General features: G+C 42.5%; 1 protein-coding gene across 2 annotated transcripts in view; it reads left to right on the top strand.

Annotated features, from left to right (window-relative positions):
* Positions 3,548–25,538, top strand: part of MAK (male germ cell associated kinase) — a 50,528-nt gene continuing 28,537 nt past the window's right edge. The window contains exons 1-6 of one of the 2 annotated variants that reach the window (XM_018039297.1): positions 3,548–3,564; positions 10,479–10,811; positions 15,537–15,591; positions 16,873–16,994; positions 18,939–19,018; positions 22,961–23,093. In XM_018039297.1, coding sequence (XP_017894786.1) covers positions 10,711–10,811; positions 15,537–15,591; positions 16,873–16,994; positions 18,939–19,018; positions 22,961–23,093 — 491 coding nt within the window. In that variant the 5' untranslated portion in view covers positions 3,548–3,564; positions 10,479–10,710. The other variant, XM_018039296.1, reaches the window with a different exon arrangement.

Genomic DNA, 25,538 nt, shown 5'->3' with positions numbered 1-25,538 from the left:
CTGTATGGAGCCAATTAAAGCTTATACTTACCAATCAAAGACTTGTGTCGTGTTTTTATTTTTTTATTGATGATGTCGGTCTTTACTTTTATTTTTTAAATTTCTTTATTTTTAATTGGAGGATAATTGCTATATAATATTGTGCTGATTTCTGCCATACATCAACATGAATCAGCCATAGGTATACATATGCCCACTCCCTCTTGAAACTCCTTTCCACCTCCCACCCCATCCTACCCCACTGGGTTCTCACAGAGCACTGGGTTTGAGCTTCCTGTGTCATACAGCAAGTTCCCACTGGCTATCTGCTTTACATATGGCAATGTGTATGTTTCAATGCCGCTGTCCCAATTCATCCTACCTTCTCCTTCCCTCTTTGTGCACACAAGTCTTTTCTCTGTGTCTGCATCTCCATTGCTGCCCTGCAAATAGGTTCATCAGTACCATCTTTCTAGTTTATGTATATATATGCATTAATATATGACATTTGTTTTTCTCTTTCTGATTTACTTCATTCTACATAATAAGCTCTAGGTTCATCCACCTCATTAGAACTGACTCCAATGTGTTCCTTTTTATGGCTGGGTAATAGTCCATTGTATATATGTGTGGTGTTTTTAAAACATGAAGTTTACAGTTATTTCTCATGCTTTAAAAAGCTGCATTGATTTCCTGAGTTTTTAAACTTTAACCTCCTCCCAAGTATCCCACAGCGATCCAGATCAAAAAGTATGCATTTTAATAAATGAAAAAAGGTGGGAATGAAAATTGGGATTTCAATAGTCACTTGTCTTTACAATGTCCCTCTAGTGTTGAAAAAATTTTTTTCAGAGCTTTTGAACTTCCTTTTGGGCATAAATTTGATGATATATCATATTACCATAGAATCATCTAAGTCAGTGTATAAAACATAAACAAAGTTGCTGAACCTAGAAACATATTGATAAAGATCAGCTCCACAAATTCCTTTGACAGAAGCAAACACACTTGAGGTGATATAATTTATGACTTCCTGTGAAGCAAGACAGATTCTAGACTTATTTGTGAAAGTTATGAAGTGAACTGAATAGTCTGTGTAAACACAGTGCAGTGAAGTAGCTGCTCCTTGACAGACAGGCCAGGTCTCAGGTTCCCAACCCTGCCCTGTGGCCCTTCAAGATGATCAAAATCATCCATAGGGATTCTTCCTGGCTAAAGTTCCCGTTGAGTGTTTTGGCTTCAGTGTCTTTTGATCTCTTCCATGTGAGCCCTGGCTTCTGCCTGAAACTTCTGGGATCACCCTGGGGCAGGTGCAGAGGGTCTCAGTGCTAGGATGACACTACCCGTCTAAGTCATATGGTCCTGTTCATTTGAACTCTTAAATATCCCTTGTTCTATCTCCGTCATTACTGCTGTAGTTGGATCCACCACTTCTTCCTGATCAATTGCCATAGCCTCCTTTGTATTCTTTTGCCTCTAGACTCACTGCTGAAATCTACCTTACCCACTGCTGCTTTTGTGATCTTTCTGAAATGCAAAAGTGAACAAGTCACTCCTCTGTAGAAAGTTCTTCATAGTTCTCTCGTTACTGCCTGGTAAGGTTCATAGCTGGGCTATAAGACCTCCATGATCTAACTTAACACTTCTTATTAATAGGAGAAGGCAATGGCACCCCACTCCAATACTCTTGCCTGGAAAATCCCATGGATGGAGGAGCCTGGTGGGCTGCAGGCCATGGGGTCGCTGAGGGTTGGACATGACTGAGCAACTTCACTTTCACTTTTCACTTTCATGCATTGGAGAAGGGAATGGCAACCCACTCCAGTGTTCTTGCCTGGAGAATCCCAGGGACGGGAGAGCCTGGTGGGCTGCCGTCTATGGGATCGCACAGAGTTGGACACGACTGGAGCAACTTAGCAGCAGCAGCATCTTTTTCACTTTAAGCTGTGAGAGGACCACGACTGTCTGTCTTGCTACTCTGTCATAATGATTCCAGAGCCTTGACACATAATGGATAATTGCTAGCAGGTATATCACTACCCCACGTCTCATGCTTCTAATTTATGGGCCTTTTTGCTAGCTAATTGAGCTTCTTCTTGGTAGAAACACAAGTGTGCCCATCTCTCACAACTCGAGGCTAGTTACTTTCATTCGTTTATTTATTCACCATTAACCCATTTATCTTGTGATTTACCACAGTATTTTTTGGGCTGCAAAATCACTGTTGATGGTGATTGAAGCCATGAAATTAAAAGACGCTTACTCCTTGGAAGGAAAGTTACGACCAACCTAGATAGCATACTCAAAAGCAGAGACATTACTTTGCCAACAAAGGTCCGTCTAGCCAAGGTTATGGTTTTTCCAGTGGTCATGTATGGATGTGAGAGTTGGACTGTGAAGAAAGCTGAGCGCTGCTTATTTAACTTATATGCAGAGTACATCAAGAGAAACGCTGGGCTGGATGAAGCACAAGCTGGAATCAAGATTGCCAGGAGAAATATCAATAACCTCAGATATGCAGATGACACCACCCTTATGGCAGAAAGTGCAGAGGAACTAAAAAGCCTCTTGATGGAAGTGAAAGAGGAGAGTGAAAAAGTTGGCTTAAAGCTCAACATTCAGAAAACTAAGATCATGGCACCTGGTCCTATCACTTCATGGCAAATAGATGGGGAAACAGTGGAAACAGTGGCAGATTTGAACTGTGGTGTTGGACAAGACTCTTGAGAGTCCCTTGGACTGCAAGGAGATCCAACCAGTCCATTCTAATGGAGATCAGTCCATTGGAAGGACTGATGCTAAAGCTGAAACTCCAGTACTTTGGCCACCTCATGTGAAGAGTTGACTCACTGGAAAAAACTCTGATGCTGGGAGGGATTGTGGGCAGGAGAAGGGGACGACAGAGGATGAGATGGCTGGATGGCATCACCGACTCGATGGGCATGAGTTTGAGTGAACTCCGGGAGTTGGTGATGGACAGGGAGGCCTGGCCTGCTGCAGTTCATGGGGTCGCAAAGAGTTGGACACAATTGAGCAACTGAACCGAACTGAACTGAACACCGTGACTGGTACCAAATTCTTTGAGTGAATGAGTGAAAATGAATTCAGAAGTGTGGCCCAGGAGTTAACATGTATCTGAGAAGTTGACCAATATAAAGAATTGCAATCCAGTGCAGTTTTCCCCAGGCAGTACAAAACACAAGGATTACGAGCCGAACAGTTGGCTTCCTCTTGCTCTTCACAAGCCTGGGAACCAGACTCAGTGAATCAGGACTCTATAGAACGAGTGGGAACAAACAAAGGGCAAACAACCCAACTTCTTATAAATAAGTGCAAAGGTAATCAGGACCGCCCCAAGCCCCAAATGAAATAGCAGAAGAGGAGGAACTCCAGCGGCTTCCACGTGTTCCCAGAGGCCCCGCCCCTGGGAGGCGGGGCGAGCGCCCACGGGAGGGGACTTCTCGCTTAGCCCCGCCCTGTGGGCGGGGTGTAAACGGGAGGGCGGCGCGGGGGCAGATGCACGCCCGCCGTTTCCTAGGAGATGGAACACACAGGACTCCCGAGCTTCACAAGGGAGCGAACGAGGTAAGCGGCCGGCGCGGGCAGGTAATCCCGAGCGGGCAGAGGGGCGGCCACCGTCCGTCCGACCCGGGCCTGTCCTGCGAGGCGGCCCGGCATGTCCCCTGGGTGCCCTGTCCTACCGGGGCGGACCTCTGCTGAGAGAAGGGGCCTGGACACCGGTAGGGGTCGGGGACTAGGGGGAGGAGGACTCGGGGAGGGGCGGGGCTGGCCGGCGGGGACGATCTACCCGCTCCCAGCGCGGTGGGTTTGCTCCGAAGCGCCCCTGGCCACTTTCCTGCGTCCCTAGACGACGGGTTTCAGTCCTGGGTTGGAGGATGACAGTGGGCATCCTTCAGTCTCGGAGACCCTCACCTCCAACCTCTATCCTAGAGTCTCCCATCGTACCCCCTCACCCCGGACCTCACCCTGTCCCTTTAGTGCCTGGGCTGGAGGGGACACTACTTTGAGGAGTGAGGTGGCGGGATCGGGTCTCGAGAAGGCAGCGGAATTGAGTTCAGAACTGTTACAAAAATGAAAAAGGAGGAAAGAGAAACTGGGTCCAAATTCAGTGCATCCCAAACGGCTCCCAGGTAAAAGCGGAATCCCGGCGCAGGGTGGACCAGCGGGCCCCCCGGGTCCCCCTCGCCGAGCCCACAGCTGCGGTCGGCGGGACACGCGGGTCCCCCGGGACCACCCGTACCCGCAGGCCGGAGGGACTGCGCCCACGGAGTCTTAAGGGCCCTGGTTTGCTGGGGCGGGGGGGGGGGGTGGTGAGGGAGGAAAAATATCAGAAATCAGAGTGTCAGGGAACGAAAACTGCTTCCTGACTTGCAAATATGACGGGCACTTAGTTTAAGGACTGGGTCGGAGTCGCGGGAGGGGAGGCAATAACACTGGCTTTTAAGGTGTTCGTAATCTCAACTCTAAACTGAAAGAAATGTATGTAATTGTGTTTAATCTTTAAATGATCAGGCAATTGTTCTAATTGTAACGGAATTCTCATAGAGTCAAAGGTATCGGAGTTATTTTAATCAGAAAAACAATCCCTAGAGTCGAGGTAGTAATAGAGGCAAAAGTTACTTTCCAGCCTTTCGGCCTGTCTTTACCGTCCCCATCCCCCCAACCTCCATCTCTGCTGAGTGACCGAGTGACCGGAAAAGGAGACCCCCTTCGCTCTGCCCAAGGAGGCCACCTTCTGCCTGGGCAAGGCAGAAGCTGGCTTTGGGCAAAGGTGTTTGATCTATTTGTTGGGGAGGGGTTTTATTTATTTATTTGGGGGGGGGTGGTTTTGCTTCGTTTTAAAACAGTTTGTGAATATTAGCACAGAGCACCATGCTTTTATTTTTAAAACACAAAATCTTTGTTTTCCCATTGCAAAAGCTCCCCTTTTAATTTCTGTAAACATATGACTTGGTTGGTTTGAAAACTTTTTTCTGTTTTGCTTTTTAAACAACTTAATGATTTTTATGGCATTACTTTAAAAACAACAAACGTTAATTCCAACCTTAGAGTAATAACATTACAGCAGATTGTGCCAAAGCAAGATGAAGACGTGGAGAGGTTATCTGCTCAGTGATTGGGCAGACACAGATTTTTACCCTTCATTTGCCCTCTCTCTTAATTGTCTTTAATCCCTTCTAAATCCCTTATTAGCTGGTAGAAGCTGTTGAGAATAAAGCTCAAGTTTACAGTAATTGTGCACTTAGCTAAAAATAAGACATCTAGAATGGGAGCGAAATGGTAAGAATATTTATCTAATGTAAGTCTGTAATTGAGCCTCTCAATAAATGTTTTTTTTCCTCTTAAACCAGAATATAAGGTGTGTATAATTCATAAGAAAGTACTGTAGCTTGATTGTAGAAAATTCCAAGTTCCTAACAATTCTGTTAAATTAATTGAGGATCATAGTTAAATTACATTTACTTGTGTTATGCCTTGTTGCATCCATGTTGAAATATATACATGGAAATATTCATGTGCAAAAGAAATCTTTTTAATACACCCCTATTTTGCAGAATTAGCTTCCAGGGGTCCACAGAGAAGACCTGATGTTGGGAAAGGTTGAGGACAGGAGGAGAAGAGGGCAACAGAAAATGAGATGGTTGGATAGCATCACCAACTCAAAGGACATGAATCTGAGCAAACTCCGAGAGATAGTGAAGGACAGGGAAGCCTGGTGTGCTGCAGTCCATGGGGTTGCAAAGAGTCGGACATGACTTAGCGACGGAACAACACAAAAACAGAGAAGAATATACGTAGTTTGCAGAGAAATATCATTGACTGAACTGGGGACCTATAGGCAGTCTGTCTTTTAAATTACATATACTGCTTTTTGACTAGTAAATCAGTTTAGGACCTTCCTATGCTACACTGATAAGAACAGTTGTTTACGGGCTATCAGTGAGTAGATGCTGTGCTATGCTAAGTCCCTTCAGTCATGTCTGACTCTTTGCCACCCGATGGACTGTAGCCCGCCAGGCTCTCTGGCCATGGGATTCTCCAGGAGAGAATACTGGAGTGGGTTGCTATGCTCTCCTCCAGAGGATCTTCCCGACCCAGGGATTGAACCTGCATCTCTTGAGTCTCCTACGTTGGCAGGCAGGTTCTCTCCCACTAGCGCCACCTGGAAAGCCCCTCAGTGAGTAGGTACATGGGAATAATTTTAAAAACCCTTTATACATCTATGCCTGTCTACATTGGGCCATTATCCTTGTTTTCAGGGGGATAAGGAGATAGCTAGAATTGTCAGCTTCTCACCCTGGACAGCTGTTTATTTTGTAATTAAAATGACTCAAAAGAGACCTTTCTGATGCTTTGTTTGGGAGCATAGTATGTAAACTTGCGTAAACTCCAATTGCCTTGGAACTACACATCAGACTTTTAAAAATCCGTGTCATACCCATAATCTTCAACCCCTCAAACAGAAGAAGCCAAGAAACGGCTGTGTACCTCTTTTATTTTTCCTTGAATATGAGTATCCTATGCTATAGCACTTGAAACAAACTGTGTTTCCAGTGGTTTTTCTTTATTTTTGGAAGACTTGGAGTGAGGTTTCTATTACAGCCACTCCAAAACAAAAACAAGAACAAAAAACTGGGCTTCCAAGCTAGAGCAGGAAGGCATCCGTGGTCTGTTGTGCTGTAATAGTATTGGTGGTGTTATGGTTGATGCTCTTTACGATGTAAGAGAAAGAGGCAGTTCATTCTGCTTTTGCAGGTGGTTGAGCCACTGCAAGGTGAAATTTCCACATTCCTGGCACCCCTTACCTCTGAAATTCTCTCCCAACCTGGGCAGCTCCCTCTTCACTCCTTTCTCTTTTGTCCTTTTCTAGAGGTGCCTATCGGAGAAGGCAATGGCACCCCACTCCAGTACTCTTGCCTGGAAAATCCCATGGACGGAGGAGCCTGGTGGGCTGCAGGCCATGAGGTCTCTAAGAGTCGGACTTCACTTTCACTTTTCACTTTAATGCATTGGAGAAGGAAATGGCAACCCACTCCAGTGTTCTTGCCTGGAGAATCCCAGGGACGGGGGACCCTGGTTGGGGCCCTTCTATTGGGTTGCGCAGAGTCGGACACAACTGAAGCAACTTAGCAGCAGCAGCAGCAGCAGCAGAGGTGCCTATAATCACCGTCTACCTCTTAGACCCTCAATGTTTGTCCTCACTTAGATGTTGCCCTGAAAATAATCTGTGCATATGCAGCAGATTTGCAAAGAAAAGATGCTGCTATTTATCCCATTAAAATTTAATTCAGTAACTTGGGGGTGGGGTAAAAATAATAACTTTCTTAATGAACTCCAGTTAGACTCCCTTCTCCCCAACTCACTCACTCTCCCTTCACTGTTTCTGGCCTAATTTTTCAGTGTCCTTCCAGGTTATTGGCATGAGCCAGATCTAGCCCCATGGTGTAGTCAGGGTAGGGAGACCTCTGTGTACTTTTCAGGTTGTTTATAGCATCTTGCCGTGTTAGGATGAGGAGTTAGGAATCTTTAGGGGGGGTTGGGGGGCGGTGGGCAGCCTTCATTGTGGGGTAGATTCTACACGGTTTGGGAGTGAAGAGGGGTGGTTCTTTTTAGCTGCATCAGTGATTGTAATAGCTAGCAAGGATGGGTTGTTTAGAAGCTGGGGATGCACTGAAACACCAAATAGCTTCAGGCTAATGCAACTATTAGACTAACGCATTGATTCTCTTGATTGATCCTAGGTCATTTAATCCCTCTGCGTTTTTATTGTACATTGTTACTGCTATGATGAACACTGTGGCCTTTTGGACAAATATAATCTCTATATTGTTACTTAACCAGAAAGAATTGGTAAACCTCTGAAGAGCACATTTCCTTAAAAGACCTTAAATAGTGAAGCTAGAAAAGAAAGTCAAGCAAACATTAAGTGAATTCCCTGGTGGTTCAGTGGTTAGGACTTGGCACTTTCGCTGCCAAGGCCCTGGGTTCCCTCCCTGGTCAGGGAACTGAGATCCTGCAAGCCGTGTGGTGCAGCCAAAAAAAAAAGAATGTCAAGCAGTTTAACATCTGTTAATAAACTGAAAAATACTGATTTAATAAAATTCTAAATGATCAGAAGGAATACGTTTTGTAGCCCATGTTTTGTTTAATCAGAGCACCAAACAAACCCCTTCTGCATCTTAGAATACAGCCTTGTGGCAGGATGATAATAAAATTTTTAAAGCAGCATAAGAATGATAAACAGGCATTACCAAACAAACCCCCAAAGAGGTTTCAAAATTATCTTTCCTTACCTAGATAATGGAAAAATTAAGGAAACCAAATACATATTTTAGTCAGGAACTGTGCAGGGGGATGTTGCCTTTCTCTGTATTAATGCCCTTATGTTTAGAACCTGTGTCTATGTATAATGTAAAGATCACTTGCAAAAGAACTTCATTTTCAGGCAAATGGGGAAGCATTTGCTGGCATTTGTTGAAACCATTTACTAAGACATAACTGAGCCAGATGAAGGAACCACTAAACAGAAATGGAATTTACTACTGAGATCTCTTTGTCAAGATCCTGGCCACAGAGTTAGTGTGGCCTAAACTACTCACGCGCCTTTGAAGGGGTTGCTATCTGTAATGAAGTAAAATAAATGGCAAATGAAAGCACACTCGCTGTTATTTAAAAGCCCCACGGGTTCTTCCAGAGCTTCCTGTGGACAAATGTGTCCCATACAAAGGGAACTGCTTCAATTAGTGCACTTCTCTGCTGTGCTTCCGCAGAAAGGCCTATTTTTGGAAGCCTTGGGTACTTTGACAATTACAATATATTCTTGTTGCTCCTACAGTTCTGCATCTAATAGGGAAGGAATTTCTGTGATTTTATTTTGTGGAAGTAGTGCTACAGTGAAAGAAAAATAAGCGTTGATTGAAGCATCAGATTATAAAAGGCATTTTAATATTTAATTTTAATTTATTTTTCCGGCCGAACCACATGACTTGTTGGATCTTAGTTCCCCAACCGTGGGTGGAACTCGGACTCTCGACAGCAAAAGCACAGTGAATAACCACTGGACTTCCAGGGAGTACCCTATAAAAGGCATTTTAAAACAAACTATGTCTTTTCATAGTGCCAAATGTTGTTACCTTCTGCGGCTAAGAAAATAGCCTTGTAGCATGAGGACAGATTTTTGAAAGCAACATAAGAATGATAAACAGGTGTGAAATGAGAAATTGTTCCTTGAAAGCTGAATTGAGACAGAAGAGTGGGAGGAAATTATTGCACAGTTGTAATGAAGGAGGTACTATGGCTTTATGTGCTTTGGTTTGTTTTATTTTTTTTAATTATAATAAAATCAGAACCTATCGAAACCTGTACCCTTCTAATATATACACATCCACAACCCCTTTTCTGTAGATTTGAAATCCGTAAAGCTCTGAAAGATGAATTTTCAGAAATTAATTTGTGCAAATTCACTTGCAATAAAATATGACCCGAATGATATGAGGCCACTTATGGTCTTCATTTCTTTTACTTAGTGAACTTCTCTTACATTCTCCTGCAGGCACATTAAGATGCTCTTTGGGAGATGTTATGTACCCTCCTACTTTTCTGTGGTTGGTGGTTTAGTCGCTAAGTCAAGTTTGACCCTTTCTACCCCATGGACTGTAGCCTGCCAGACTCCTCTGTGCATGGAATTTCCCAGGCAAGAATACTGGAGTGGGTTGCCATTTCCTTCTCCAGGGGATCTTCCTGACCCAGGGATGGAACCTGGGTCTCCTGTGTTTCTTTACCCCTGAGCCAGCAGGGAAACCCTCTATTTCTTTTCTAACATATGCAAATACCTGGATTCCAAACAGATCTGGCCCAGGAATTTCACATAAGGGATTGTGGTCCACATTAAACACGATGCAAAAATTGATTCTAAGAATGGATATAGTGGAGAATCTGATTTTCCACAGTCTGATGTGGACTCCCATAGATTCTATTGCTGCTGTGTCGTTCAGTTGTGTCTGACTCTTTTCGACCCTATGAACTGTAGCCCACCAGGCTCCTCCGTCTATGGGGATTCTCCAGGCAAGAATACTAGAGCGGGTTGCCATGCCCTCCTCCAGGGGATCTTCCCAACCCAGGGATTGAACCCAGGTCTCCCGCATTGCAGCGGATTCTTTATCAGCTGAGCCACCCGGGAAGCCCATAGATTCTATTATAGTCAGTTAAAAAAAAAAAAAAAGGAACCACAAACATCATTAAGTCAGTGTTTATTGGGTTCAGTTTCGTTACATGGTGCCATGTATTAATACATGAAGCATTCTGCCGTGATTTTCATCAGTCTATCAAATGTGAATGTCATTCCAAATGGCACAAGTGATTTACTGGCATGTGCTTAACAATTAGTGTTTATCTTACAGTTTTCCTAGGTTACCAATAAATTTTTGGAAGCGATTCTTTAATGAACATTCCTTTTATTCTTGTTATTTTTTTTACAGGGTGTTCTTAAGAATGGAAGCACCATTTCCTTGCCAGATTCCTTACTGCTGTAACTTATGAACCTACAGAATCTTGGGGAAGAACCTGAATTTAATGATGACAAAACCTGTCACCAGTGTAGCAACAACGGTCTAAGGGCAGAAACGAATAAAAATAAAAGACGCGTTTATATTTATATACAACAAAGACATCATTTCCCGTGGACAGCCTGCGCCGCATCGTTCTTCCGAGATGAACCGGTACACGACCATGAGACAGCTGGGGGACGGCACGTACGGGAGCGTGCTCATGGGCAAGAGCAACGAGTCCGGGGAGCTGGTGGCCATCAAAAGGTACCGCGGGTGACCCTGCCACGTTCACCCGTCTTTCTGTTCCTCTCCTTTGCTTGCTTGAGAACATATACAAGCGCAGAGAGAAGTCTGGTCCAGACCTCATGCTTGTTAGGCCATTGTGGAATGCCATTCTGGAGACAGCACTGCAAAAAAGGAGTTCTGCTGGTCCCCACATATATGAGTTTAATTTTCTGGTTTGTCCAGCAAAAAATATAAGGGCTCTGCTTTTTGGAAAAATTTTCTTTATTTTTAATTGGAGGGTAATTGCTTTACAAGGTTGTGTTGGTTTCTGCCATACATCAGCATGACAGCCATAAGTATGTATGTGGTCCCTCCGTCTTGCGCCTCCCTCCTACCCCCGATGCCATCCCACCCTCTAGGTTGTCCCAGGGCACCAGGTTGAGCTCCCTGTGTTACACAGCAGCTTCCCATTAGTTATCTATTTAGGGCTCTGCTTCTTATGCATGATAAATCTGAACTGATACTGAAGATAATGCTTAGAATTCTCTTTTAGCACTTAAAGTGGAGTACAGAGTAGAGCTTATTATTTCTTTAAAACAACAGGCCTCAAAATCAGATGGTATTCATAATATCAAATTGAGTTCTGAATGGCATATGGTATTTCCCCGAGCTTATTGATGAAAGAGAGGAATTATTAACTTAATTATTTCTTTAATCTACTGTATTTGTTATCTATCATATGTTAAAAAAACATTACCCCAAAGCTTAGTGATTTAAGACAAACATTTGTTAACTCATGGTTTCTGTGGGTCAGGAATTTAGGAGCAGCTCAGCTGTGGTTCCGGCTCCAGGTCTCTGCGGTGATGGTAGAGGTCAGCCTAGGTCACAGTCGTCTGCAGGCTGGACCGGGGCCTGAGTACTCACTTGCAAGCTGGTTCGCCATGTCAGTTTGCTGGGGCTGCGCTCAGCAAGTACCCCAGACGGGGTGGTTTAAGCAACGTATTTATTTCCCCATAGTCTGGAGGTTGGAAGTGTGAGAGCGAGCTGTTGGCAGGGTTGGTTTCCCCTGAGACCCCTCTCCTCAGCTTGCAGACAGTTCTCTTCTCCCCATGTGTTCACCTGGTCTTCCATCTGTGTATATCTGGGTCCTAATCTCCTCCTCCTATAAGGACACCAGTAATACCGGATTAGGAACCACCCCAAAGGCCTCAGTTAACCTTAATTACCTCTGTAAGGTCTGTCTCCAGATACAGTCATTCTCCGAGGTACCAGGAGGTTAGGACTTCAAGATATGGATTTGGGGGTACACAGCGTGGCTCAGACTGGACTTCTGTATGTGCCAGTTTAAGCACAGGCTGGTTGGCTTAAATGGTAAGGATTTCTTGAGACAGTTGGGAGGTGTAAAGTCAAGTGGTCAGCAGGGTTGGTTCCTGCTGAGGGCTGGGAGGAAGGGATCTCTCCTAGGCCTTTTTCCTTGGCTTATCGATGGCAATTTCTATGTCCCTCCCACATCAGCTTCCTTTGATGCATATTTCTTTTTTGTATATAAAGACAGTTTCTCTCTATATGGGGTTCTATAGATCGTCACTTGAGTGTTCTCATGACATGGTAGCTGGCTTCCAGTCTTGGAAACTGATTACCGCTTCAACCAAAGGATGATCATCCAAAATTTAAGTGGTTTATCAAATGTTTATCAAATGTTAAAAACTTTACGATATCATGATCTAAAATATTATATACATAAGGAAATCCTTTTATAAAGTATTGTCAAATAGTCATTAGTATCAAGTAAGTAATTGTATAATGAATGCGCTTCCCAGGTGGTACTAGTGGTAAAGGAACCTTCTGCCAGTGCAGGAGACTTAAGAGATGTGGGTTTGATCCCTGGGTTGGGAAGATTCCCCTGGATGAGGGCACTGCGACCTACTCCAGTATTCTTGCCTGGAGAACCCCATGGACAGAAGAGCCTCATGGGCTACAGTCCATGGAGTCGCAAAGGGTTGGATACGACTAAAGTGACTTAGCATGCTTACATAACTGAAACGAAAAACGGGAATAAAAATAAATTTCCCTGACCTGAAAGGTGAAATATTACAGGTACATCCCGTAAATTTTGTTTTAAGACCAGTATACCTGTTGTGTCCCCTACTGATCAAGATTGTACTAGAGACCCTAACTGGTGCAATAAGAGAAAAAAGTAATAAACGGAGTGTAATTCCATGGACGGAGGAGCGTGGTAGGCTGCAGTCCATGGGATCACTGAGAGTTGGACACGACTGAGTGACTTCACTTTCACTTTTCACTTTCATGCATTGGAAAAGGAAATAGCAACCCACTCCAGTGTTCTTGCCTGGAGAATCCCAGATATGGCGGAGCCTGGTGGACTGCCGCCTGTGGGGTCGCACAGAGTCCGACACGACTTAAGCGACTTAGCAGCAGCAGCAGCAAGTATTAGCCAAAATGAGATGAAATCATTCTTAGTTATAGGTTAAGCGATTATGTAAATTCACACAAATACTTCATTATACACAAATAAATCTATGGGTAAAAATATTTAAAAGGACTGAAAAGATTTATGATGAAATCCATGAATGCTTGGCTTCTTAGGGAGAGAGGGATAAGAAAATGAGAATGAGGATTGGGTCTCATGGTATCATCTTAGAAGACTTCCCACAAAAAATGAGATCTCGAGAATGAGAAAAAGCTATCAAGAGGAGAGGGAAGCATAGCCAAGCTTTAAGAATAGCATGTATGAAGGCCTAGAAGCAGGAGAGATTTTGGGAAATTTTACTGTAACTCACTGGTAAGAAACCTTGTAGTATCTGCTGCCATTTCAGGGAAAAAAAGCAAAAAAAAAAAAAAAAAAAAGCTATAAATGGTCTTTCTAGGGGCTGGTGATAAGACCCTCTCACCTCATTAAATTAACAAATATTTATTAAGTTCCGTGTCCTTTAAAGACCTGAGAGGCAGTTCCATTCCAGAGGGTCTCCTGTTTGTGGGACGGTTGCTCAGGAGCCCCACCTGTGGGTTTCAAAACCCATCAAGCCACCATTTAGTGAATGAATATCTATTGAGACTTAAACTGTGTCTCAAAAACTGATCAGGCAGGTGGTGGTGTCTTCAGAGAGCTTGCTGCTGTACTTGAGGATAGGGGACAAGGTCTAAACATAATAATTTAACTATACGCTATGTAAGAAGGTGGTCAGTGCTATGGGAGAAAAAGCCGAACAGGAAAGGTGAGCTCAGAGCCCTGAAAGCCAGCTTCTGGCATTCAAGGAATAAGGATCAGCCTGAGGTGAAAGTTCTCTCCATTCTTCCAACCAGCCAAGTTCTTTCTAGCTGTCTTTCTCTGGCTGGCAGCTTCTGTCTTGCAGGTCTCATCTGAAACACTGCCTCATCACAAAGGCCTGAGGCCTGGCCAGTTTATCTCATGATCCTCTAAGCTGATCTGTATGTCTATTTTGTATTAACGAAAGTCGATTTCCTGTGAGATGCGAAGCAGCAGTAACCATCCCCAATTTCATCATCTGGGCTCGTAGCAGGTGTTGGATGAATAGACAAATGGAAGAGAAGCTGGCAGGGAGTCTAAAAGGAATTCTAACAAATTGGTTTAACGTCTTACAATTAAATTAATTTCTTTAAATTGGTCTAAGAAATTGGGATAATTGTTTTGTGAAGAAACTTCCATATTTGTTGCATGTAGATACCTGCATCACTTTAAGGTAGTATTGATAAGAAGTATAACTGTTAAGGAGAAAGTAGCATGCTAGTAAATGTGCATTGCCGCTAGTACAGATTTTTCAGAATAAATGTTTCCATTTGTACTAAATTTTGAAAAAGAACTTGAATATGTTAACCAGCCTCTAAAGGTTGGATTAAAAATTCTATAATTATTTTTTAAGAATTCTAGAGATTATATGTACAGTTTTGGATGGATCTGATCACTTGATGAAAATACTTTTTTACTATATTTGAATTGGTTTGTATTTTATTTCAAATTGAGCACTGTGCTGGACTTTCTTCATTTCAGCAAGACATTTATGGCTATCGTACTGAAAAGTATCTTTTGGTAAGTCACTAAGCCCTCGATTTTTAGCACCTGAGTATGTATAAGTGAAATTCTGATTCACTAAGAGTATTTTAGGAATAATAGCAGTGATGCCCTTCTTATCTCATTGTAGCCAACCACAGATACTGGTGGGGCTTCTCTGGTTGGCTCAGATGGTAAAGCGTCTGCCTGCAATGCGGGAGACCCAGGTTCAATCCCTGGGTTGGGAAGATCCCCTGGAGAAGGAAATGGCAGCCCACTCCAATATCCTTGCCTGGAAAATCCCATGGATGGAGGAGCCTGGTAGGCTACAGTTCATGGGGTCGCAACGAGTTGGACACAGCTGAGCGGCTTCACTTTTCACTTTCACAGATACTGGTAAAAATAGGAACATCTAGTATTTACTGAGTCCTGACCTAAGCCTTTTACAATAAGCTTCTCTTATGCAGCGGTTTCTACTCCATAGCTAAGGAGTTTGCGGCACAGAGGGTCATTAGGTAATTTGTCCAAGAAGTGACATAGTCATGAGCCTGCACCAAGCGGCCTTGAGATGCACAGAATGGAGATGATCTGCTTTTAAGGAGGAGGGAAGACGGGTCAAGAGGAGGGAAGAGCTTGCCTGAGGCAACTAATAATAGAGTGAGAAAGCCAGCTGTGTAATCTGTGTGTTCACACCCTCGGTCCCCAGGCACTAAACTTTTCTTTTTTAATTTCAGAATGAAGAGAAAGTTCTATTCTTGGGATGAATGTATGAACTTGAGAGAAGTTAAGGTAAAACCCCAGAGATGAAAAGAACCGGAGAAGACCTCAGTTCTACCTCACACGTCTCTCATTTCCGAGGATGGTAGCTAAGGAGACCGTTTCGTTCTCTGTGGGAAGCAGACCAAAGATAATTCTATTCCTTATGTTTTTCTTTATCTTCCTAAACTAATTTCTCATCAGAATGTCAGTGGAGAACAGAAAATAACTGTACCCTCACATTTGAAAGTACACTCACTTTTTTAGCGCCAGTGATCTCCATTTATTTATTTTTTCTAAACTTTTTATTTTGTAGTCGGGTATAGCCAATTAACAAACAATGTTGTGATGGTTTCAGGTGGACAGCAAAGGGACTCAGCCATATAAATACATGTATATGTGTGTATATTCTCCCCCAAACCTCCCCTCCCATCCAGGCTGCCAAATAACATTGAGCAGAGTTCCCTGTGCCATACAGGAGGTCCTTGCTGGTTATCCATTTTAAATATAGCCGTGAAAGTACACTCTCACTTTTAAAAGAGCATTTTAATTCGTACTATCAAAGGAAATACAATTTTTTAAATTACCACATACCATTTCTTTCTATTTTATGTGTACAGTGTGGATACATTTTCGGAGACTTTTGCATGGAATTGCACATGGTTAAGTCAGAAGAAAGGTTAAACCTCTTTAATGACCAAGAGAAAAAAAACGTTGACAGACTGAAATGCTTGATAGCTATTGTTGACCTGGTTTATTTCTGCACTTATGTTCATTCCTTAAACAATCACTGCTTACTTTAAGATTTTGCTTCTTTATTTTGGGCTGTGATGCGTCTTTGTTGCCTTCGGGCTTGCTCTGGCTGCAGCGAGCGAGGACTCCTCACTAGTTGCGATTGCAGGGACTTCTCATTGCGGTGGCTCCTCTTTGGAGAGCACAGGCTCCAGGGTGCTCGGGCTTCGCTAGTTGCAGCCCCTGGGCTCCAGAGCGCAGGCTCCATAGTCATGCTGCACAGGCTTAGCTGCTCCTTGGCACGTGGGCTCTTCCCAGACCAGGGACCGAACCTACGTCTCCTAGTTTCCAGACAGATTCTTTACCCCTGAGCCACCAGGGAAGCCCTTTCTGTTTACTCTATATAGGTGTTCTAAGATGTTTTTAAGATGTGTAAAATATTATAGGTATTAAAACATAATTCAGTACTGAATGTAGAAGAAATGAAAAATTACGTAATTATCATACCTAGCATTGATGAGCTTTTGCCAGATTCGGTACCTTTGCCTTAAGAATTTCTCATATTTACTTGCTCTGTTGCAGTCTCTGAAGAAACTTAATCATGCCAATGTGATCAAACTGAAAGAGGTTATCAGAGAAAATGACCATCTTTATTTTATATTTGAATATATGAAAGAAAATCTCTATCAATTAATGAAAGACAGGTATGTCTTTATGAAAATTAAGTTTTCCCTTACTGTCTCCTCCATCAGTGCCTTAGGAGCCCTTCAATACATCACACTTTGCAATATATAGGTCCAAGGGGTAGCTCTAAATTAGCTTTTATCCTTATGAAAGAATTATGTCTAATTGGAGAAGAACCATCATTTTTCTGTTGTAATCTCTTAGAAGTCAAGATAAATATTTCATATAAATATTTCATATAAACACTCTATCTACAGTTTTTGAAACAAAGTCTATAGTTTAATAAAGCTGGCCTTGGGCAAAACTGAGAAAAGCATCTACCTTGCTCTCCCATGCATCTTGTGAAGATTCATTAAGGAATGGAGGAAAGAATGAAGCTGCTTTTAAGAAAGGACCTAATAAACTGGTTCATGAGAATGCTTAAGTGAATGACAACAACGTGTTACCAACACCAGGAAAATTCCCCTTTTAAACATACGGACAGAATCTCTAAACAAGGGCAGTTTTCAGTCATGTGCCATGAGCATGGAAAGAATAATGTTTTCGTGGTAGCTATTGATCACATGTAGAGATTAATGTCCATTTTGCCTGTCTTTAAAGCCAGAGGCGTTCAGCAAAAGATCCTAAAATATGAGATGAATTTCCCAGTGGATTGATGCTGATTTCTCTCTGTTTCTTACACACACACACACACACACACACACACACACACACACACACACACTTTCTCTCTCAAGTTCTAAGGATGAAGATTGAATTTTTCTTTAATCCTATTTTTCCTTCTTTCAAAAATACTGAATATATGTTATGTTCCAGGCTGATAGCATTATGACAGTAATAGCAGTTGAAAGTAAAGAAAACCTCTACCTCTCAAATCAGTGTTTATTTTTCTCAAGTTCCTCCTAGCCCCTGTATGCAGGCATGCCTGCTTTTTATGTAGTTGTAATTTTAGTGGTGATACATTTCTTATTTGATTTATCCACTTACAGGTTTTCTTTTAATGCTGATACATAATATCCATAGTGACCACAGTTAGTATATTCTGTTAAACGACTATATAAAGCTTCACTTATCTCTGAACTATTTAAAATAAGTAACTATCAATGGGAGAAAACGTTGGTAATTATAATGGATAATACTGATGTAATCATTTTGTAGCCATTAGAAGTGATAACTATGAAAATTATAAAAGTGCTTACAAGTAGATAAAAAACAGAAACCAAAATTATATTTATGTAACAATGACATATAAGAATTATACATGTGAATTATGACTGGATTAGAATACTGAAAAGTCAATACAGTTTCTTCATCAGGTGGTGTGATTATGGGTAATCTTTGTGGCTTTGAATAATAATTTATGCTCTTTTAAATATATAAGATGATAAATAAGATATGTTGAGATATAATTTTGAAGAAAAAAGTATATATAAATATAACAAATATTATATATTCATCTGATTTTTAAAAAATATATAAACCTGTTGGTGGAAGTAATTAATACAATTGCAAATGAACACTAAAAAAGAGTCAGCTTTGGAATTTCATGATTCAATTCTGGATTTCTAAATTAAATGGAAATAAAAGTGATATTGTTTAGAATATTATTTCAAAGTATAAAAGTACAACTTATTTCCAAGTCTCCTATAAATGTGTTAGCATACTTTCGTAATTTAAAAAATAAGAAAGAAGTAAAAAGTATAAATGAAACTACTAACGATTGTACATGGTAAAAGGGCTATTTGAGGTTAAGTGCCATTTTTACACTGTTTTTGGTAGCTTAACTTCCTGAAATATTGTTTTGGAGGATTAATTTACAAGCCTTTCTTATTCAAATAACTTTGTTTTCCATTTCAGCTGAAGACCCATGCACAAAACATTGGCTCTGAGTCTGTACCTTTAGTATATACGATGCTTTTTACAAACTGAATTACATTACTGTTTATTTGTTCATTTCTTCACAGAAACAAGTTGTTCCCTGAGTCTGTCATCAGAAATATTATGTATCAGATATTGCAGGGGCTGGCATTTATCCATAAACATGGTAGGTTTTATATCCCTCCATCTTTAGATTATTGTCAGTTATGGATAGGAATTATATGTAAGCTATTATTAAATAAATAATATTATGTTAGATAACTACAACTTTGGAGTATGTGCCTACTAAATGACATATTTTAAAACCTCAGAATTTCTACAATTCTAAATAAAATAGAATTTCTATAATCTATAATTATCTTCCTCTATCGGAGAAAGCAATGGCAATCCACTCCAGTACTCTTGCCTGGAAAATCCCATGGATGGAGGAGCCTGGTAGACTGCAGTCCATGGGGTCGCTAAGAGTCGGACACGACTGAGCGACTTCACTTTCACTTTTCACTTTCATGCACTGGGGAAGGAAATGGCAACCCACTCCAGTGTTCTTGCCTGGAGAATCCCAGGGATGGGGGAGCCTGGTGAGCTGCCGTCTATAGGGTTGCACAGAGTCGGACATGACTGAAGGGACTTAGCAGCAGCAGCAGCACTGTCCTCTATATCATAATTTTTTAGCAGTTTGATCACCAGCATTTAGTCTCAGTCATCATAAACCCACCCTGCTTCCTTATTCCACCTAATTTTACCATGGAAATTAAAAAAATATAAGGTTCCTCTTTTGGAAAAGGCTGAAATGCTTTGATCTATCATGACCAGTTACTAACATCTAACTAGTTTAAAGCCACCCAAGCTATAGTATTTTCTAGTTTTCCTTAGTATTCACAAATAGTTATTTCTATTCTTAAAGAAATTAAATCAAGTGCTTGTTCTTATTTTTATGAATTTCTTATTTATGTTAATCTTAACTGATATTGTTATTTGCATCTCTATCTACCAAAATAATTTCACCTGAAAAGTTAATATGATTATTATGAAAAATTTTAATGAATGTTTAGAATCACTGGCTGTTTCAATATTAAATTAGAAAAGTTTATGCGACCATTGCTGCATTTTGAGCATAGGCATTCAAAACTCACCATCATTAGTTTCCTTTCATATTCATTTGATATTTTCTTTTCTCTTTTAACTGCTACAGGAAATAAATGGAATTTTCTAAAAACGCCATGCAGAATTCCATATAAACCTTGTAAGAACATTCTTGAATCCCCAGTCTTGTATAAGCTACTAAGGTCTTTCAAAATCTAAAACCCATGATAATTTACTACAATTGATTGGTAAAAGTCAGTCATTTGTTAATTAAAATTAAGGATATATACTATTTTAATTGTTCATAATGGATTCCTTATCTTCAACCCATTTTAAAGCTCTGCTCAGCACAATAACTCTTGATTTTTGTATGTGTTAATTTATGCTAATGGACGCAAGTGTGGTGTGAAAAATCAAAAGCCTCATGAATTCTTTTGATTTTTTTGTAAAGAGCTTTGTATTTTACTGTTATTTTTTAGGCTAGTAATAAAATTGGTTTAGATTTCTTGGATAGATGGGCATACCAGATCTCCTGACCTGCCTCTTGAGAAACCTGTAATGCAGGTCAGGAAGCAACAGTTAGAACTGGACATGGAATGGCAGACTGGTTCCAAATAGGAAAAGGAGGACGTCAAGGCTGTATATTGTCACCCTGCTTATTTAACTTATATGCAGAGTACATCATGAGAAATACTGGGCTGGAAGAAGCACAAGCTGGAATCAAGATTGCCGGGAGAAATGTCAATAACCTCAGATATGCAGGTGACACCATCCTTATGGCAGAAAGTGAAGAGGAACTAAAGAGCCTCTTGATGAAAGTGAAAGAGGAGAGTGAAAGTTGGCTCAAAGCTCAACATTCAGAAAACTATGATCATGGCATCTGGTCCCATCACTTTATGGCAAATAGATGGGGAAACATTGGAAACAGTGGCTGACTTTATTTTGGGGGGCTCCAAAATCACTGCAGATGGTGATTGCAGCCATGAAATTAAAAGACGATTACTCCTTGGCAGGAGAGTTATGACCAACCTAGATAGCATATTCAAAAGCAGAGATATTACTTTGCCAACAAAGGTCCATCTAGTCAAGGCTATGGTTTATCTAGTGGTCATGTATGGATGTGAGAGTTGGACTATAAAGAAAGCTGAGTGCTGAAGAATTGATGCTTTTGAAGTGTGGTGTTGGAGAAGACTCTTGAGAGTCCCTTGGACTGTAAGGAGATCCAACCAGTCCATCCTAAAGGAGATCAGTCCTGGGTGTTCATTGGAAGGACTGATGTCGAAGCTGAAACTCCAATACTTTGGCCACCTGATGCGAAGAGCTGACTCATTTGAAAAGACCCTGATGCTGGGAAAGATTGAGGACAGAAGGAGAAGGGGACGACAGAGAATGAGATGGCTGGATGGCATCACCAGTGCGATGGACATGAGTTTGAGCAAGCTCTGGGAGTTGGTGATGGACAGGGAGGCCTTGGTGTGCTGCGGTTCATGGGGTCACAAAGAGTCGGACACGACTGAGCGACTGAACTGAATTGAACTGAACCAGCAACTTCAGAGCATAAGGGATTGAAAGAGGAAACTAGTTTAGGATTTAAAAATTGTTTCTAAAAGTAAAGGGTAATCTAGAGATGGCTTTTAAAGTGTCTACATAGTGATTTAGGAAAGCAGACTCAAGAACAATAGACATTTTTACAAAAGCTAATTTATTCTTGTATTTAAACGTCTCAGATGTAATCCTTTGAGAAAACAGACACTTTTAAAGCAGTAGCTGTCAAAAAATTGAACTAATACCTTAGTTAAAATAGGACGAAGTTACCAATATATTTATACTATATAAGGTGGGGAAAACCTCTCCTCTGGTTTAATTCTCTAAGATTTTATAGATTAATGTCACGTGCTCCCTCTCCTGTCTTCATCGTGAAAGTACGACATGTTTCTCTTGGAAGTGAATGAAATGGACCTCAGTAGCTATTTGGAGTAAGCGGTACGGGGGCACCGAGTCCATCTGTCAACGTCACAACAGCCCTCAACGGCTCTGAAGGGATTAGAACAGTTCAGGCTTAGAAAAGTCTTCCGAGCTCAAACCCTCTTGGAGTGATGACGATCACCTCCAGGCGATGAGCAGGCCGTTCTTAATTCTCCACCCGGAAGGGTCATTAGGATACAGGCCATCTGTGTACAGCCAGTGTGCTCTACATACATACTCCTTAGACGTTTGCAAGGAGAGCTTTTTGCCTCATTTTCACGGGGTGCCGTGTAGCTTCGGGAACCATCTATTTTATACATTAGTTCGGTAAATAAGCATGTTCCCGTTGCGCTTAATGCACTTCTCAAATAAGTGATTATACTCAAGGAATCGCGGTTAAACTGCCAGCAGCAGGAAGACCAGCTGCATCGGCGTGAGCTGATGCACAGCCCTCCTTGAGCTTCACGCGGCCACCTCTCTCCAGGCTGAACCTCCTCATCTGTTACACACTCGTGATCACAGGGCCTCCATAGGGCTGCTTTGCAGATTCACAGAGATAACTGTAATGTGGCAGTACCTAACCCAGTGCCTGAACGCATCAGATCCACAACCAGAAATACTAATGGAGGGACTTCCCTGGTGGTCCTGTGGCTAAGACTGTGCTCCCAGTTCAGGGGGCCTGAGTTCAGTCCCTGGTCAGAGAACTAGATCCCACATGCCGCAACTAAAGAGTCCACGTGCCACAGTGAAGATCAGAGATCCTGTATGTTACAACTAAGACCCAGCGCAGCCAAATAAATAAATAAACATTAAAAGAAGAGGAAAGGAAATACATGTGCATGTTTATTTTTACCCATCATATATACCGTATGAATTTCCTTGCCAAATTATTCTGAAAGCATGGTCCCCACCTCCCATCATTTTATAGACAATAAATAAGGTTTATTTTCCCCCCTAAGTTCACATTTCTAATTCGAACAGAGGTTCAGCTTCATCTTGTTGATAAATCAAATATGTCCAGATACGATGATTTATTGTTTTTCCTCTCTATATTACCAAGGTTTTTTCCATAGGGACATGAAACCGGAAAACTTGCTTTGTATGGGCCCAGAACTTGTGAAAATTGCTGACTTTGGACTTGCGAGAGAACTAAGGTCACAGCCCCCGTATACGGACTATGTATCCACCAGATGGTGAGTAGTTTATGCAACTGTTCAGAGATGTGTGTCCCTGGTGAAGTTTTCCTACAGTAGATTGTTTTGTGTCTTTCTGGAGGTTCCATATCAAGTACTTAAAACATAGAACTGATTTTTTTTCTATATTCTTTGGAGAGAGAGGAAGATTGGCTCATGACTCTTCTGATTAATAAAAAGAGAAAGAAAAAGGATTTCACATATCCATTCACTCATTCAACAAATATTTGCTGAACACCTGCTGCTGGGTACTATTTTAGGCGCTGGGAACACAGAAGTGAGGGCTTCCCTGGTGGCTCAGTGGTAAAGAATCCACCTGCCAATGCAGGAGGCGCAGGTTCCATCCCTGGGTCGGGAAGATCCCCTGGAGAAGGAAATGGCAACCCACTCCAGTATTCTTGCCTGGAGAATCCCATGGACAGAGGAACCTGGTGGGCAACAGTCCATGGGGTTGCAAAGAGTCAGACACGACTTAGTGAGTAAACAGCAACACAGAAGAAAACTAAAGAGAAAAGAATCTCTGCGTCACACTACTTACATGACAGCCGACACACGAACAAATTAAACACATCATGAGTTACCGACAGAGAGACATACACAGGTCCATCAGAAGACATCAGAGGTCCTTCATGTCTGGTAATCTGAGATGTGATGCCTAGACTGCTTTATAGCAACAAAAATGAGAAGCCTAGAAACTACATAAGCAGTATGATGAATCTCACGGATACAGTGCTGGGAGCAAGAGCCAAACGGAAGAAGAGCACTTATGGGATTCCATTTAATGTACAAAAATAGATCTACTCTATGCTGTTAAAGGTCAGGATAGCGGCTACACAGTGGGGTGAGGAGGGGCAGAAGTGACTGGAAGAGTGCAGGAGAGGGACCGTCTGGGGTGCTGACAACATGCTGTCCCTTGATCTGGGTGCCAGGTCTGTTCTAATTGTGAAAATTCAGCAAGCTGTACTCCTGGGACATGTGCTTTTTTCTGTATGTATCAGTTCAGTTCAGTCGCTCAGTCGTGTCTGACTCTTTGCAACCCCATGGACCGCAGCACACCAGGCTTCCCTGTCCATCGCCAATTCCCAGAGCTTGCTCAAACTCATGTCCATCGCGTTGGTGATGCCATCCAACCATCTCATCCTCTGTCGTCCCCTTCTCCTCCTGCCCTCAGCCTTTCCCAGCATCAGGGTCTTTTTCAGTGAGTCGGTTCTCCGCATCAGCTGGCCAAAGTATTTATATTATACTCCAATGAAAGCAATTAAGAATATTTGAATATCAGATAGTGATACTGAGAAAAATTGTTACAGAGAAAAAATTATTACAGAGAAAAATTAAGTCTGGAAAGGGACATGGGGTTGGAGGCAGCACGGGAGGGGAAGGGCATGTTGCTGTTCTTTTTTTTTTTTCTTTTGTTTTGAGTTTTTTGACCTTTTAGCTCCCTGATCGAACCTGCGTTGAAAGGCCTTGTCCTGCATTGTCCACCATCCCCTGCATTGGAAGGCAAAGTCTTAGCCACTGGACCACCATGGAAGTCCCCGTGTTGCTGTTTTAAACAAAAGGTCTCAGTGATGCCGGAGTGCCAGGGGTGGGGAGATGCCGGTGAGAGCTTTTCAGGCGGAGAAAATGCTGAGTGTAAATGCTGAGACCAGGCCTGGAGGCAGGAACGCTCTGCACAGAGCAAAATGAACACGCATGGCAAGAGCAGGAAACAAGGTTAGAGTGTTTGAGGGGTGGCCAGATCTCAGAGGTCCCTGTGGATCACGGTAAGGACGGGGGTGGCCTCCCCTGCGAGAACTGGGGAGACCCTTGAGGGGCTCTGAGCTGCCGGATTGGAAACAGGCAGAACTGGGAGAGCAGGGAGGAGACTGGGACAGAAGGTGGCAGAAAACAACTGGCTCTCATGGCCGTGGAGGTGGTGAGAGGGATAGGACGCGGGGTGTGTCTCTAAGGCAGCGCAGACGTGGGGGATCAGACAAGGGAGTAAGGAAAAGGAATCAGGCACTTCAGGGGCTTTTCCGTGAGCAGCCGGGAGGCTAGAGTGGACCCTGATGGCGATGGTGCCACTGTGGAGCTCCGGGTTTGGGGGAGGCTGTTTTCAGGTGAGGGGTGCCCCTGAGATGCCATAGTAGGTGGCGCACCTGGGTTCAGGGGGCAGGGCTGGGCTAGAGACATAAACTTGGGAGATCTCAGTGTTTAAAATTACAGGGTTGCATGAGGTCACTAAGGGAGCGAGTGTGGTTAAAGAATGAATCAGTCTGAGGACGGAGCCGGGAAAGGGTGGCAGTATGGACGGTTTGCTCAGGACGGTCTTGGCCAGGGCCTGTTATCAGTAGTTTCATTTAAGTGAGCTGGGTCACGTCTGATCCCCCGACATGCTATGCTTCTTGCTTCTCCCCCGGTCTTAGCTGCTAACATGAGAGACAGTGAAGCAAGGTCACACTTTAA

Source organism: Capra hircus, chromosome 23, assembly GCF_001704415.2.
Source record: "Capra hircus breed San Clemente chromosome 23, ASM170441v1, whole genome shotgun sequence".
NCBI classification, from domain to species: Eukaryota; Metazoa; Chordata; class Mammalia; order Artiodactyla; family Bovidae; genus Capra; species Capra hircus.
This window is presented reverse-complemented; position numbering and strand designations above follow the sequence as displayed.